Consider the following 14,937-nt stretch of genomic DNA (forward strand, 5'->3'; position numbering starts at 1 on the left):
ATGGCCACATGAGCTGCCCAAGCAGCTCCTGCCACCAAAAAGGGAAGGGAGCCTTCACACCCCTGTCCCTGTGCCTACAGGAGCACTGGTGAACCAGTTTAACCCACTGAAACAGCAGGAAGAGATGCAGTTTGGGGGGCAGCAGGAGGAGGAAGGAAGCTGGTTTTTTTTTTCCCCTCTGCCATTTGAGCAGGTTAAATGAGTTCACAGGAGGCTCTGAGGTGCTGGATGCAGCACAGCTGCAGCAGAGCAAGAGCAAAACCTTGTCTGCTGGAGCCATCACATCTCATGAAATCACACCCAGGCACAAGTGCAGGGAGGTATTTAAAACCTAAATAATGTCCACAAGCTGCTGACTTCTGCTCCAGCAGAACTGGGACAATCGGGGAATCAGTGAAAGCTCCCAATGCCCCTCGCTCAGCATTTATCAAACTGCAGCACCTCCCAAACGCTGCCACAGCAGAAATATCTGCAGAGTGTCACAGTTCAGGAAGCCACTGACTGGGAGCTAAAATAAGAACTGGAAAAAAAAAGGGCTCTAATGCTCCGTCTGAAGCGAACGGCCCGTGAAGGAAGGTTGGGGTGAACGCTCAGCAAATCAAGTTAAATAGAGGAAGAAATCATGGATTTAGAATCCCAGAGTGGTTTGGGTTGGGAGGAATCTTAAAGTTCATTCAGGTCCACCCCCTGCCATGGCCAGGGACACTTTCCACTAGCCCAGGTTGCTCCAAGTCCTGTCCAACCTGGCCTTGGATATCTCCAGAAATTATTTCCTCTGGGCTGAAACTGCAGGAGAATTCCCAGCTCCTCCTCATCCTGCTAATCCCAACCCTCAGAGGTACAAAACATCAGCAAAGACCATCCCATGGGTTTCACAAGCTCAGAAATTTGGGGAAAGAAACAAAAAGGTTTTACCTACTACCTTCTCTACAACTTTGTAACATGAAGGGGGTGGATTTGCAGTTATTGCTCACTGGCAATGCTTGAACATGTGAAGTGTTGCCCCCAAATTCAGTTTGTGGGTATCTGACACTGCTCTGGAGCCACTCAGAACTTCAGGCAGGGAGGAAGAAATCCAGATTTCACCCTGCATGTTCTGTGCCTGCAGCAACACCCCCAGGTTGGTTGGGCTGTAAGAAGGGACACCCTTCTCCAACTCCAACAACGGAGCTGCCACTTCCCAAGGAGTAAGAGAAGGCACTCAACACCCCAACACCCCAAATCATGAACCAACTGCAGCTCTCTGAATGTTCCCTGGGGGTGTCTCTGCCTCGATTTCTACTTTAAATCTTAAAACTTCCAATTCTGCATGAAACAGGACCCTGGCTGGGAAGAGCAGACACCAGGCAGCTCCCAGGAGCTGGGCTCAGCCGACCAGCCTGCAGAAATCCCTGTCTACGTGATGCATAAGCAGAAAATACTTGGATTTGGCAGGCTCAGCACCAGCCCAGACTGAGCAGATGACCAAGTCCTGAAATGCTGTGCTTGCACTCCTTGAAGTTGAAGAAACCCTTCCCCAGATCCAAGTTCTCCTGCAAACCTCCACCTCAGGCCACTGACCCACCTTTAACCTGCACACACCAAGGACATCCCAACGAGCAACACTGGATTTGGACCCTGTGAAAGTCAACCTTCATTCTGAGGTGACACCCCAACCTCAGCAGGGCAAGGACTCGTCATTTTGAGTTATGTTGTGAAGTGTGAGCACAATTCCCAGACCAGGCATTCCCCACAAGAGTGGGAAGTACATGATGAAACACAGGGAGCCAAGAAAAGCCTTTTGGGCATCTCAGGAGCTTTTCTGGCCGAGCTCATCAAGCCTGGGATATGAAGTTTTTATAGTTCTGGCTACAAAGACCCATTTTTGGGACAGCAGGGAGCACATCCCATGGGACAGGGTGTTTTTACCTGTGTTTCTGCACTGCTCAAGGAATGGAGATCCAGGGACGGGTCAGTTTTGAGCTCAGGCTCAGGAGCTGCAATCGGGGCTTTCACCAGGATGTCTTCATCAGGGCTGGCTCCTAATCCTTTCTGGTCCCCTCCTGCCTCTTTAGGAGCATCAGTGTCTTTGTCCTCTTCGGACACCTGAGACTTGGGCCTCCTGAGGAAGGAGGAGAAGAGGCGGGACAGCCCCCGGCCCTCGGAGCTGCGACGTTCCTTCTTGCTCTGCTCCTCGTGCGTGGGGGTGTCTCCGTTGGAGGCCTTCTGCTTCTGCCCCTCTGCTGGGGGCTGAGCCCCTCCCTCCAGGGAGGCCTCCTGCTTTTGTGTCTCAGCAGCTCCTTCCTCCTCCTTGGCTCGCTGCTGCTCGGCGTTGTCGGCGTCCGCCACGGGGCTCTTCTCTGTGGTCATGGTGGTGCTGCAAGAGAGGGGAAAAGGGCTCAGTCAACAGGTGGCTTCCAATATTTAGGTCTGACTGAGCTGTTCAAGCCAAGCCATGAGCACAGACACACCACATTCACCAGTCACACCACTCTGCCACAGAATTCCAGAATGTTCTGGGCTGGAAGGGACCCACAAGGATCAAGTCCAGCTCTTTGGTGAATGTCCTCCAGTTGAACCCCTGCCAACTCCAGCCTACAAAGTCAGGAAGAGCACAATCATTCCTTTTGCCAAGGTTTGCTTTGATAGAAACATCTCTTGGTATTTGCTCCCCACCCTCTGGACAATGCTGAGGGTGCTCACCTGGAGAAGAGAAGGCTCCAGGGCCACCTGAGAGCCCGTTCCAGTGCCTAAAGGGGCTCCAGGAGAGCTGGAGAGGGACTTAAGGGATGGAGGGAGAGGACAAGGGATGGAGGGAGAGGACAAGGGATGGAGGGAGAGGACAAGGGATGGAGGGAGAGGACAAGGGATGGAGGGAGAGGACAAGGGATGGAGGGAGAGGACAAGGGATGGAGGGAGAGGACAAGGGATGGAGGGAGAGGACAAGGGAATGGCTTCCCACTGCCAGGGGCAGGGATAGATGGGATGTTGGGAAGGAATTCTTGGCAGGCCCTGGCACAGTTTGCCCAGAGAAGCTGCCCCATCCCTGGAAGTGTCCACAGCCAGGCTGGACAGGGCTTGGAGCAACCTGGGCTGGTGGGAGGTGTCCTTGCCCATGGCAGGGGCTTTAATGTCCCTTCCCACCCAAACCATTCTGGGATTCTGTGATCTGAACACATCAACCCACACTGATGGAGACAGGACTCGTTGGTGTTGACCAACAATCGATCTGCACAAGACCAGTCCAGCAGAGCCTTTGGAATTCATGGAACCTTTGGATTGCACAGAGGAAAAACACAAACCAAAAAGGTTTCCAAACCAGAGCAGATTTCCCCACAGCCTGTGCTGTTAAACTGATGCAATGTTTATTTCAACTTTAGCCTGGGCTGTTGACACAAAAAGATGGAGATCACATGAGAAGAATATCTATTTAAGGTATAAAGAGGACCCAAAATAATCGTGCTTTAGAGGGGATAGAACTAATCTTTGGGCGTTGCATCACATGTATCTGCAGCAATAAACTCCACTGCTTACACTGAGCAAACAGCACATAATCCAGCATGGCTCAATCCCCCACCCCAGCCTCAGAGTACAAACATTTGCTCAAAATACAGACCTAAAATTAGGAAACATTTCAAGATCTCACCCTCCTACGTATTAGTGAGTTCATACATTTTCATTTAACTCGTGCTGATTGCCAAAACAACCAGAGTGCTGCAAAGAGAAAAGCCCTCCCAGCTCTCCAGAGGACTCTTCCCTTGCATTTAATGCAAATGCTGTGGTTAAACCAGAGCAGCAAAGACCTTCCCTGGATTTGTTTCTCCAGCAATGCAAATTTCCTGAGGTTACAAGGCTTGGTTTGGGTTTTTGGTTGGGTTGGTTTGGGGTTTTTGTGCAAGGAGGGCTTTTGGAATAGCAGGGGTGGAACCCACCAGGTCAGTGTTCCCACTGGAGAGGTATCAGATTCAGGACAGGGGGTCTGGATCCTCCAAACCTGTGCCAGGGCAGGGTCAGGTTGGATCTCAGCAAAAGGTCCTTCCCCCAGAGGGTGGTGGGCACTGACCAGGCTCCCCAGGGCAGTGGGCACGGCCCCAAGGCTGCCAGAGCTCCAGGAGGGTTTGGATGATGCTCTGGGGCACAGGGGGTGACTCTTGGGGATGTTCCTGTGCAGGGCTGAGGGTTGGACTGGATGGTCCTTGGGGGTCCCTTCCAGCTCAGGATATTCTATTATGCCATGAAACCTCTTCACTTGGACTTAGCCCCACCAGGCAGCTTTGGGGAGGAGCTGCAAGGCTCAGTTTAGTCTGGGATCCTGCAGGAGCAGAAGACACCATTACATTCTGCTCACAGTCTTCCCCTTGGGAAGCTGCTCTGGGTTGTTCCAAACCCAAGAGAGAAGCGGAGACCACTGAAACAGCAGCTTCCAACCTGCACTGAGGGAACAGGCAGAGCCTCATCAGCACCCACAGGAGACCCACGGACCAGGGATGGTGCAAAGAGAGTGCCACACCCCAGATGTGCCCAGAGGTGCCCAGTTTGCAGGTGGCAGCAGGTGTGTGACTTGCCCCTGCAGCTCCTCTGCCTTCCTCCTGCAATGCCATGCCAGGGGTGCTGCTGGCCCCGTTAGCAGCACATGCCTCCACCTGCAGAGTCCCCCCAGCCCCACACAGCCAATTCCTGCTCTCAACAGCTCTCCAAGAACTCCTGGAGATGCTACAAGGCAGTGGAGGGGGCAAGGACTATCAAAAGCCCATCACTCTGAGCCTGTGATGGAGGACAGATTTCTTCATGGCCAACTCCCAGGGCAAAGCTGGTAATGTCCTGGCACAGACTGGGATGGATGCCCATCCCACCAGGATCACACACCCACAGAAAGCTCCCCCTGGTACCAGCTGGAGAGCAGCCTGCTTTGGAGTCACTTCCCACTGTGTTTGTTTGGAATAAACACATTTGTAGGAATCCTTATCAAAACACACAACATCAGACGCGCCGTCGCTCTTGAAACCAGAAAGGCAGAACTGAGGCTTTGGAGATGAGGATGGCAGGGAGGGCACAGCTGAGGAGCAGCTCTTATCAGCCACAGGAAAGCAGAGGGACAGTCCACAAAGGAACATTTCCTCTGGATGTACTTTTCTCTCTTTAAACACCAACAATTCTGGAGCAAGGACTGTTTACTTGTTTACATTTCAAAGCCGCAGCCACGGACCTTTCCTGAGGTAGGAGGGTGGGTCGTGCTGGGATGAGAAAACATCTCCTTGCCTTAAACATTTCCTTTGAAGTTTCCCTTGAATCCATTGGGTTGGAAAAGACCTCTGAGATCACCAAGTCCAACCCTTGATCCAACCCCACTGTGATCACCAGCCCAAGGCACTCTGTGCCCCACAGTGGGGTTGGATCAAGACGTGGTGGATTCTCACTCAGTGCCACATCCACAGAATCACAGAATGGATTGGGTTGGAAAAGACCTCCAAGATCATCAAGTCCAACCCTTAGTCCAACTCCAGTCTCTTTACCAGATCATGGCACTCAGTGCCACGGCCAAGCTCAGCTGAAAAATCTCTAGGGATGGGGAATCCACCCCCTCTCTGGGCAGCCCATTCCAATCCCTGAGCACTCTCTCTGCAAAGAATTTCTACCTGCTCTCCAACTTCAATTTCCCCTGGCAGAGCTTGAGCCCATCGTGCCCCCTTGTCCTATTGCTGAGTGCCTGGGAGAAGAGACCAACCCCCACCTGGCCAGAACTTCCCTTCAGGGAGTTCTAGACAGTGAGGAGACATCTCTTTGTCTCTTTGCATCCCTGGGGGCCCAGGCTGCAGCTCAGGCAGCTCCCTCAGCGGGGCTGGGGATGCAGAGATGGGCACGTAGGAGCCCTGCCCCTCCCAACAAACACCTCAGAGCTGCCAACACCAATAACTCAGTGGGTGCAGCAAACCAACCTCCTGCTGCACCACCCGAGGAGCTGCTCCCAGGCAGGCTCACAACTGCAGCCCCCCCCTGCAAGTTTTGTGCTCAGAAAGGGTTTTCCCTACGCTCTCCCCCAATAGCAAAGAGATTTGTGAGTAAATAACATCACTGAGAGGCTGCCCATGGCAAAGGGGTGCAATGAGATGGTCTTTAAAGTCCCTTCCAGACCAAACCACTCTGTGATTACCCAAGATAAAAAGCACCTCTGTTTTATTTACCAAGTGGTGTTTTGTTTCCATCCCAGCCCTGCCCACTGCCAAACCACAAGGCTGGTACTTAAATTCAAGTTTTCTTCCCTTCACTATTGCACAAGGCTGAGCCTGCAGGTGCCTCTGGAGCTCCCAGGATGTTGGAGGATGCTCTGCTCTTGCAGGGGTGCTGCTCACCTCCTGCTCTGAGCTGCCACACTTGTATTTGGTGGGGTTTTGGTAGAGGCTGAAGGTTTGATGCCAGGCAGCCTGTAAAAAGCAGGCTCTTCACTCTCTGCTGTAGAGAAAGTGTTCAAAGCTACAGAAATAAGGAAACCACCACAAAACTCAGACATGATCCCAGAGAGAGATTTCAGAGTAAAAAAATCTCACCAGAAATGAGTACAAATTTGTATTTATGTTTAAACAGTTTTAAGAACATCCTGCAGACAAGAAGGTTTTGTCAACAAGAAGCAACCTGAAGAAAAGGGAGTTAAACACTCCCAGAACAGCCAAAAACTGGGGCACTTGCACCACAGGTCAACCTCCCACCACCAATATCCCCTCCAGAGCAGCCCCCAGAGGAGGATCTGGACCTCCTTGGGAGTACTGGAAGAGGAAAGCCCATACATCTCCCCTCCAAAGGCATCAGCTCAAAGAAACAGGAATGTTTAGATCTGTGTCTCTCACCCTCTCCTACCTGTCAGCTGCTCCAGTCTCTCTTATTTAGGCACACAAATAAGTGTGGTGATAGTAAAGTGAACCTGCCCTGAGAGGGGCAGAACTGATTAAAAATTAGGAAGAAATTCCTCCCTGGGAGGGTGGGCAGGCCCTGGCACAGGTTGGGCAGAGAAGCTGTGGCTGCCCCATCCCTGGGAGTGTCCCAGGCCAGGTTGGAGCAACCTGGATAGTGGAAGGTGTCCCTGCCCATGGCAGGGGGAGAACAAGATGATCTTTAAGGTCCCTTCCAACCCAACCCAGTCTGTGATTCCATGATAAATCAACTTATCCCTGTCTCCAAGCCTGAAAAAATTATTTATGGCTCACACCATAACTTACTTAGTTCCCAGTGGTTTAGTCTTTCAGAGAGAGAAGAAAAAGGACTGTCCACAGACAAGGTTCAGTTCTTGGAAACCCAAACTGTCTCTCAGTACCAGATAAGGAGGATCACTCTGCTGGGACAAATTGTCTTGACCTTCCTACCCAAAAACGTGTGGCTTCACCGAAAGCTGCTCCTCCAGCAAGAGCTGGAGACAAACGATAAGAAGGAAATTTCTGCTAAAAATAGGCAAAAATCAAACAGTTTCAGCAACAGCGGGATGGGCTTTGTTTTTTTTTTTTAATGCATTTCTTCCCATTTCATCATGTGTGTGAAAAGCACACAATTCAAACTACAGAAAATGCTGCTCAAAATAAGACAGCACAGCCTGAAAATTCAGCTTAGCCAAGACCTGGTGCACGTGCAACAAACCTGAGGGTGGGAGAGGAGGAAACTGCAGCCACCACCAGCAAGACTCACCCCACGTGTGGGGGTTACATGTCCTACACCTGATTCTTATTAAAGTAACATTTCAAGGCCAGATTGGAGGAGGTTTGGAGCAACCTGGTCTAGTAGAAGGTGTCCATGCCCATGGCAAGGGGTTGGAATGAGATGAGCTTTAAGGTCCTTTTCAACCCCAGCCATTCTGGGATTCTATGAGCATTAACAGAGAGTTGTTTGCTTGGGGCTTTGAAACAAAAGAAGAAATTCAAATATAACAAAACAAGCCCCTCAAAAAAGAAATTCAAACAACTTTAAAATACTCTAATGCACCACAACTGTTCAGAATTTATTTAATAATTATTAGAGGAATAATTAGCCCTGACATTTATAACCTCTCTCAGAATGAAAGTGCATCATCTTTCTGTGCTGGTACTTTGGGTCCTGAACAAAAGGGATGCTGTCACTCAGCCTGACCTGGAGGGTAACAGGAGCCTCAGTGAACAGAGGAAAAATAAACCACCCAGCACAACACAGATGGCACATTACAACTGCCTGGATTTAATTCTCACCAGAGCAGCCCTGGTAATCTACTGCACGTCGGCAGCCCCGTGCCCCTCTCCCCTCTCCTGCTCTCACGCTGCCTTCCTATTTAAATGAGGGCAAAAATAGTAGCTCACCATCTGCTGAAAGCAAATCATTTATGTCAAATTGAAGACTGGGCTTATAAAATGACCTGACTAAATGGAGCAGTAAGTGCATTACAACCGAAGGGAGCTGAGAGCTCCTCCCCTGTATCCTCAAAAATCCTCCTGGATGCCACAGAACATGACAATTGATGGGCTTTGCTCATTGGTGAAGTGCTGAAATTTAAATGAAAACATGTACTTGTCACTGGAGCCTTGTTTGCAGCGATGGGTTTGGAAAGGCTGCCCATGGGGGATCTGTAGGAAAACTCACTGGAACTGGGAGCAGTTGGCCTCAGAACTGAGCCATGTGCACCAGGCTGCCAGGAGCACAAAGCTCAGAGATCATCCAATCATGTTCCAACATGGGAGTTTGCTAAAAGGACTATGAAGACCATCAGTTCAATCCAAGTGTTGTTTCCCATTTCGTAGCTCCCTTCCCCTCTTCAGCAGAGCAAGAGCAAGGCTTGGTCCCAAACACACAGTGCCTGCAGGAGTTTCCTCTGCAGTCTCCAAAGCCCCCCGACCACACCAACCCTGAGGAGCACACGAGGGGCTCAGCCTGGTGGGCAGAGGCTGTTCCAAAGCCCCCCTGACCACACCAACCCTGAGGAGCACACGAGGGGCTCAGCCTGGTGGGCAGAGGCTGCTCCAAAGCCCCCCCGACCACACCAACCCTGAGGAGCACACGAGGGGCTCAGCCTGGTGGGCAGAGGCTGTTCCAAAGCCCCCCTGACCACACCAACCCTGAGGAGCACACAAGGGGCTCAGCCTGGTGGGCAGAGGCTGCTCCAAAGCCCCCCTGACCACACCAACCCTGAGGAGCACACGAGGGGCTCAGCCTGGTGGGCAGAGGCTGCTCCAAAGACCCCCCAGACCACACCAACCCTGAGGAGCACACGAGGGGCTCAGCCTGGTGGGCAGCAACTGCTCCAAAACCCTCCCCAGCCAGAGGAGCTGTATCTGCAGGGAGGGAGGGAGGGAAGGATCCATCCAGAGCAGTCCCCACCCCACAGACAGCTCAGCACCTGCATGGCACAGATAATGTCCCAGGGGCTGTTCCCTCCACCAGCCTCCCACAGGGACAGAAACCCAGCAGGGGCCAGAAATCTGTGCAGAGACAAACAGCAGGAAAGGTGCTCACAGAAACACCAGGAGAGCTGCTGCATCCCAGGGAAGCACATCCAAGGATGGGTTCTGTCCCAGCAGGTCACTCCATCCCAGGGAAGCACATCCAAGGATGGGCTCTGTCCCAGCAGGTCACTCCATCCCAGGGAAGCACATCCAAGGATGGGCTCCCTCCCAGCCAGTTGCTCCATCCCAGGGAAACAAATCCAAGGATGGGCTCTATCTCAGCAGGTTGCTCCATCCCAGGGAAGCAAATCCAAGGATGGGCTCTGTCCCAGCCAGTTGCTCCATCACAGGGAAGTAAATCCAAGGACAGGGTCCCTCCCAGCCAGTTGCTCCAAACCAGGGAAGCACATCCAAGGATGGGCTCTGTCCCAGCAGGTCACTCCATCCCAGGGAAGCACATCCAAGGATGGGCTCCCTCCCAGGGAAGCAAACCCAAGGATGGGCTCCCTCCCAGCCAGTTGCTCCATCTAAAGGAAGCAAATCCAAGGATGGGCAACATCCCGGCAGGTCACTCCATCACAGCCACTCCAAACTCTGTGCTGAAGGAATCCCAGCGTGGGGATGACAGCAAAGCAGAGATGACAATGCCACCACAGCTCTCCCACAGCAGCACACCCCTTGCTAAAGCAACAATTCAACACAAAATAAGCAATAGATCTCCATCGGCTGAACAGGAGGGGGGGTTTCCATGAATTATTCATGAGGAGCTTTTTTTTCCCTGCCTGAACACAGATGTGTTTACTTACACTGTGCCTCATTTACACTCAAGGTTTAACGTAACAGAGCTCATTTTCTCTCCTCACAGTTTTCCAAGCACGGGGATAAAGCCCTTTTTTGCTTTTGTCATCCTCCCTTTGGTTGTTTCCAAACCAAAGCTATAATTAGAAGCCAAGAGGGACCTGAACAGTGCTTTGATAAAGAGCTGCCTGCAAGATAAATACCCTCCCTGCACACACACACACACAGAGGCACCTGCCTGGATGTATCTCCACTCCACTGAGAGCCAGAGGGATGTTTGATGCTAAAAGCTCTTAACAGGCTTCACCACCAAGTGCTCCAGCTCCCACTCAAGGGCTGAGCCTCCCCTGTGTGCAGAGGACATCGTGTTTAACCACTTCATTTGTCCCTGCATGGCTGCAAAGCAATTTGCACCCACCCCAGTGCCCCAAATGCCTCTGCCACGCCCTGGCACAACGCCCCAAACTCATTAAAAATCACCAGAATCCTGCAGTTGTTTGGATGTTCTGAGCTGCACAAGAAATGCACACTATTTGAACTATCTAAGGGAAGCACTTACAAGAAGGGCTGGTGTGGTTGGAGTCATGCTTGGCTTGTTCTCTGCCAAGCCCAGGTGAAAACTGGCTGAAAATACGCTCAGCCCTGGCTTTAAGCTAGGCTTAGTGCTTCCAAATTGCCACTGGATATCAGAGAATCATGGAAGAGTTTGGGCTGAAAGGGATCTTTTAGTTCAACCAGTCCTGCCTCCATCGGTGTGGGTTGATGTGTTCAGATCACAGAATCCCAGAACGGTTTGGGTGGGAAGAGACTTTAAAGCCCATCCAGTGCCAATCCCTGCCATGGGCAGGGACACCTCCCACCAGCCCAGGGTGCTCCAAGCTCCATCCAGTCTGGCCTTGGACACTTCCAGGGATGGGGCAGCCCAACTTCTCTGTGCCAGGGCCTGCTCACCTCACAGAGAAGAATTTCTTCCCAATATCCCATCTATCCCTGCCCTCTGGCAGTGGGAAGCCATTCCTTGTGTCCTGTCCCTCCATCCCTTATTCCCAGGTCCCTCTCCAGCTTTCCTGGAGCCCCTTTAGGCACTGGAAGGGGCTCTCAAGTCTCCCTTTTCTCCTCCAGGTGAACACCCCCAGCTCTCCCAGTCCATCAAGGACACTTGAACAAATTCCCACTACCCTCCCCTAAGCTGATTTCAAGACCTTTTCTCCTATAAATCAGCCATTGCTCCTCCTGACACCAACACTCCAAAAATATTCCCTGCCAAGGAAATTCATTCTCCCCAGGAGGAGCCTGCAGGGAGGGAAACCCTCAGGACACACTAACCCAGCACTGCCAGGGTCTGCCCGGGGGCACAGCAAGGTGGGTTTGATGCTGTTTTAATGAGTTTTGAGGAGCTGCACGAGCTGCCAGGCAGAGCTGATGCATCTGGTCTGCTCTTCTGTGATCACTGCAACCATCAGGCAGTGAAGACAAGGGGACTAAAATTACCTTTACAGTAATTATCAGCCTGAACATGGCCCTTTAAAGTTTAATGATCCCCTTCTAGGAGTGCAGGAAGGCACTGGCCAGCTGTAGATTATCCACTAAATCCCTCAATTCTTGGTTTTCTAGCCAAGCCCCAGAAGATTACACCTCCAAATCAACATGGGCATGGAGAAGACAGAGACCTCCTCAGCATCCACCAGCCTGGAAAGATCCAGCACTGCTGGCTCTGGAGACACGACTGGGGCAGCAAAAGCTCTGAGGAGCCCAGGAATAAAGTCAGAGAGCAGGGAGGGCTGTGAGGCTGAGTTTGACTGGGTGGGTACAAACCACCCCAGGTATCAGCACTCAGCAGCCTGTGCTGCTCCTGAGCTGGGGCAGGGCTTTGTTTCAGGAAGGACCATCCTTTTCTGAAGTCTCTTCTACTTTCAGGGCTCAGCATCACAGGCAACAACACACAGAGAAGGAGAAATCCATTCCCACCACAAACCTTGAGCAGTATCACAGACAGAACCCAACCTTCAACCATCTAAAGACTCACAAGACCAGGCAGTTTGGCTTTAGGGTCCACTAAGAGCTCATTGAGGTCCCCAACAAAACCAGCAGAGCCTGTGGAAGCACAAGCTCCACCAGGCCCTTCCCAGCTGGGTGCAGCTCCCCAGGGCACACAGCAATGGGTTGTGCTAACTGGGATGCTGCTGCCCTTGCCTCAAAACTGGGAGCAGCAAAGCAGCTTCTGTGGACACCATGCACAGGAGGGAAGCAGGGAAACAGCTCCTCCAGAAAGCTCCTCCTTCTTTTTTTCCTTTTAAATAATGCAAGTAATGAGTTAATTCCAAACTCTGCACCATTCCCAGAAAATCATCCCATGGGGACAACAATCCCACTGTGCTCCTGCAGGCTCCCTCCTGTGCCCAAGGAGAGCAGGGAAACATCCAGCACCATCCAAACCTGGTTCCATGTTCCTAACAGGAACCACAGGCAACCAACAGGCAGCAAACCAGTCACAGAACCATAGAATTGATTGAGTTGGAAAATACCTCCAAGATCATCAAGTCCAACCCTTGGGCCAACTCCAGTCCCTTTACCAGACCATGGCACTCAGTGCCACAGCCAAGCTCAGGTTAAAACTCTCCAGGGATGGGGAATCCACCCCCTCTCTGGGCAGCCCATTCCAATCCCTGACCCCTCTCTCTGCAAAGAATTTCTTTCTGCTCTCCAACTTCAATTTCCCCTGGCAGAGCTTGAGCCCATCGTGCCCCCTTGTCCTATTGCTGAGTGCCTGGGAGAAGAGACCAACCCCTCCCTGGCTGGAACTTCCTTTCAGTCCTTCAGCTGTTCTCCCAAACACTCATGCCCAGGAGTCAGAAGCTGTTTGTAAAGCCTTCAGAGGTACTGACTCCTTGATTGGGACAAACTCAAGTGACCCCAGAAGGACCTTTCCCCCACTGCCTGTCCCAGGCACACACTTGGACACTTCACACCCCCTTCCACAGGGATGGTTTTCTTCCCGTTTTTCCTGCTCGTTATGCTCAGTGACCCCAAAGCCACCCTTGCCCTTGGGGTGGCTTCACAAGCTGGAGAGCAAAGGAGAAGATGCTTCCTGGAAAATCACAGCAGGTTTTGAAACGCCTCCCACACAGAGGATGTTCCCCAGCAGCCCTTCAGGGAGCCTGAACTCAGCAGTGCCACCCTGCCAGGGTCACATAAGCACTGGGAGATCAGTGTCACGATTAGGGAGACATCCTTGGCAGTGCCCATCCCATGACAAACTCATTCCCTTAGCAAGGCCAGCAGGAAGCCCCCAGTGAGCACAGCTCCCCAATATTTCCATTACACAACATTCACTGCCCCAGATTTGGTGCAATTTGGCCCATTTCGTGTGTGCAAAAGCACCTCAGGGATGCCTGAGGGTTCTGCCCTGGTTCCAGCACCTCACACACATCTCACTTCTGCTCCCACCCAAGATCCCAAGGGCTGCCAATGAGTGGGGAGTCACCAGCCCACCGTGGGGGTGACAGGACTGCCACCCTGCCATGGCTGCAAGTCCAGGATGAAAACCCTCCCACACCCACCAGGAACAGGAACCAAACTGGAGGGGGTGTGAAAAGGCAATTAAATATCCTCTGTGCTCAGAAGACACATCTGATGTGTGGACACATCGCAGAGCAGGTCAGTCCTGTCCCCTCCTGGAGCTGCTCCTTCTGGCAGCAGAACTCCCCCCACCCAAAACTCGCCCTCCAGCCGCTTCCACCAGTTCTGTCTGTTTGGTTTTTTCCACCCAGCAGTGAAATCAGGCAGCTTTAGCTCTTAATCCCCTTAATTAGGGGTGTGCAGCAGCCTTCATTCCTTAATTACATCCATTGACACATCTGATGCAACACATTTACAAACAACCATTCGCACTGGAGATGGCTTTGAATCAAACCCGCCGTGGTTGCCACACTGTGTCACCAGCGGGGAGAAGACACAACGCGACGTTCCGGATGCTTTAACAAGACACACAGCTCGGGAATGCCATTTCCATTAAATAATCACCTGTTTCTCTGGCACGATTTAGGCAACTCCAGCACGGAGTAACCACTGGGGCAGCAGAGTGGGAGTGCAGCTATCACAGAGTGACTATTTCAGGCAATCCTCTCAGTGTTACCCCATGGAATGGAGGGATATTTCTGTGCCTAACCCGGTGATTTTGGTCCATCACCATTCCAGAGCTCTGTTAAAGCTGGACAACAGGGAGCTTCATTTCAGCTGCTCAGCTGCCAGGAATCCCTTTGATCCTTTGGGAGAGCAAACACCCAGCGAGCACTTTATCACCCCCACTTCTGCTGCAGAGCCAAAATAATGATGCTGACACCTCCTGCCTGCCCACAGAGCCATGGCAAGTTATCCCAGCGGGAGCCGTGCTCACTCCTGCTTGGAATTACTGCCCAGGATCCCAGCCGGGTGCACTAATGGCTCACCAGCACAAGGCAGCTGAGCTCCAGCCTGGCCTACCAGCAGTGGGAAAGAGTGAGCAGGATATGAAATACCATCCTGGGGGGAAGGGAGAGCACTGATTTAAATAATGAGATGGAAGATAAGATGATATTGTGGTGTTTCTCTCAGGGCTGGAGACCCAAGGAAGGATTTGTGCTGGTCCCCGCAGCACCTTCTGCTCAGCTCCTGCACCAGCCCAGGGTCGCTGCAATCATCTGCAAGGAGGAAACGTGCACAAATATTGCTTTCTTCAGACTACAGAAAGGAAGAGGAAGTTGTGTTCATGCTCAGCACTGCAGGGAGG

At 52.0% G+C, this 14,937-nt stretch overlaps 1 protein-coding gene across 29 annotated transcripts in view; it reads right to left on the minus strand.

Annotated features, from left to right (window-relative positions):
• Positions 1-14,937, minus strand: part of EPB41 (erythrocyte membrane protein band 4.1) — a 100,632-nt gene that overhangs the window by 52,358 nt on the left and 33,337 nt on the right. For 26 of the 29 annotated variants that reach the window (XM_071576550.1, XM_071576549.1, XM_071576548.1 and 23 more), the window contains exon 2: positions 1,909-2,356. In XM_071576550.1, the coding sequence (XP_071432651.1) occupies positions 1,909-2,349 (441 nt within the window). In that variant the 5' untranslated portion in view covers positions 2,350-2,356. The remainder of the gene's footprint in view (positions 1-1,908; positions 2,357-14,937) is intronic. The other 3 variants (XM_071576541.1, XM_071576539.1, XM_071576534.1) reach the window with 1 other exon arrangement.

The sequence above is a fragment of the Pithys albifrons genome, chromosome 24 (genome assembly GCF_047495875.1).
Source record: "Pithys albifrons albifrons isolate INPA30051 chromosome 24, PitAlb_v1, whole genome shotgun sequence".
Lineage (NCBI taxonomy): Eukaryota > Metazoa > Chordata > Aves > Passeriformes > Thamnophilidae > Pithys > Pithys albifrons.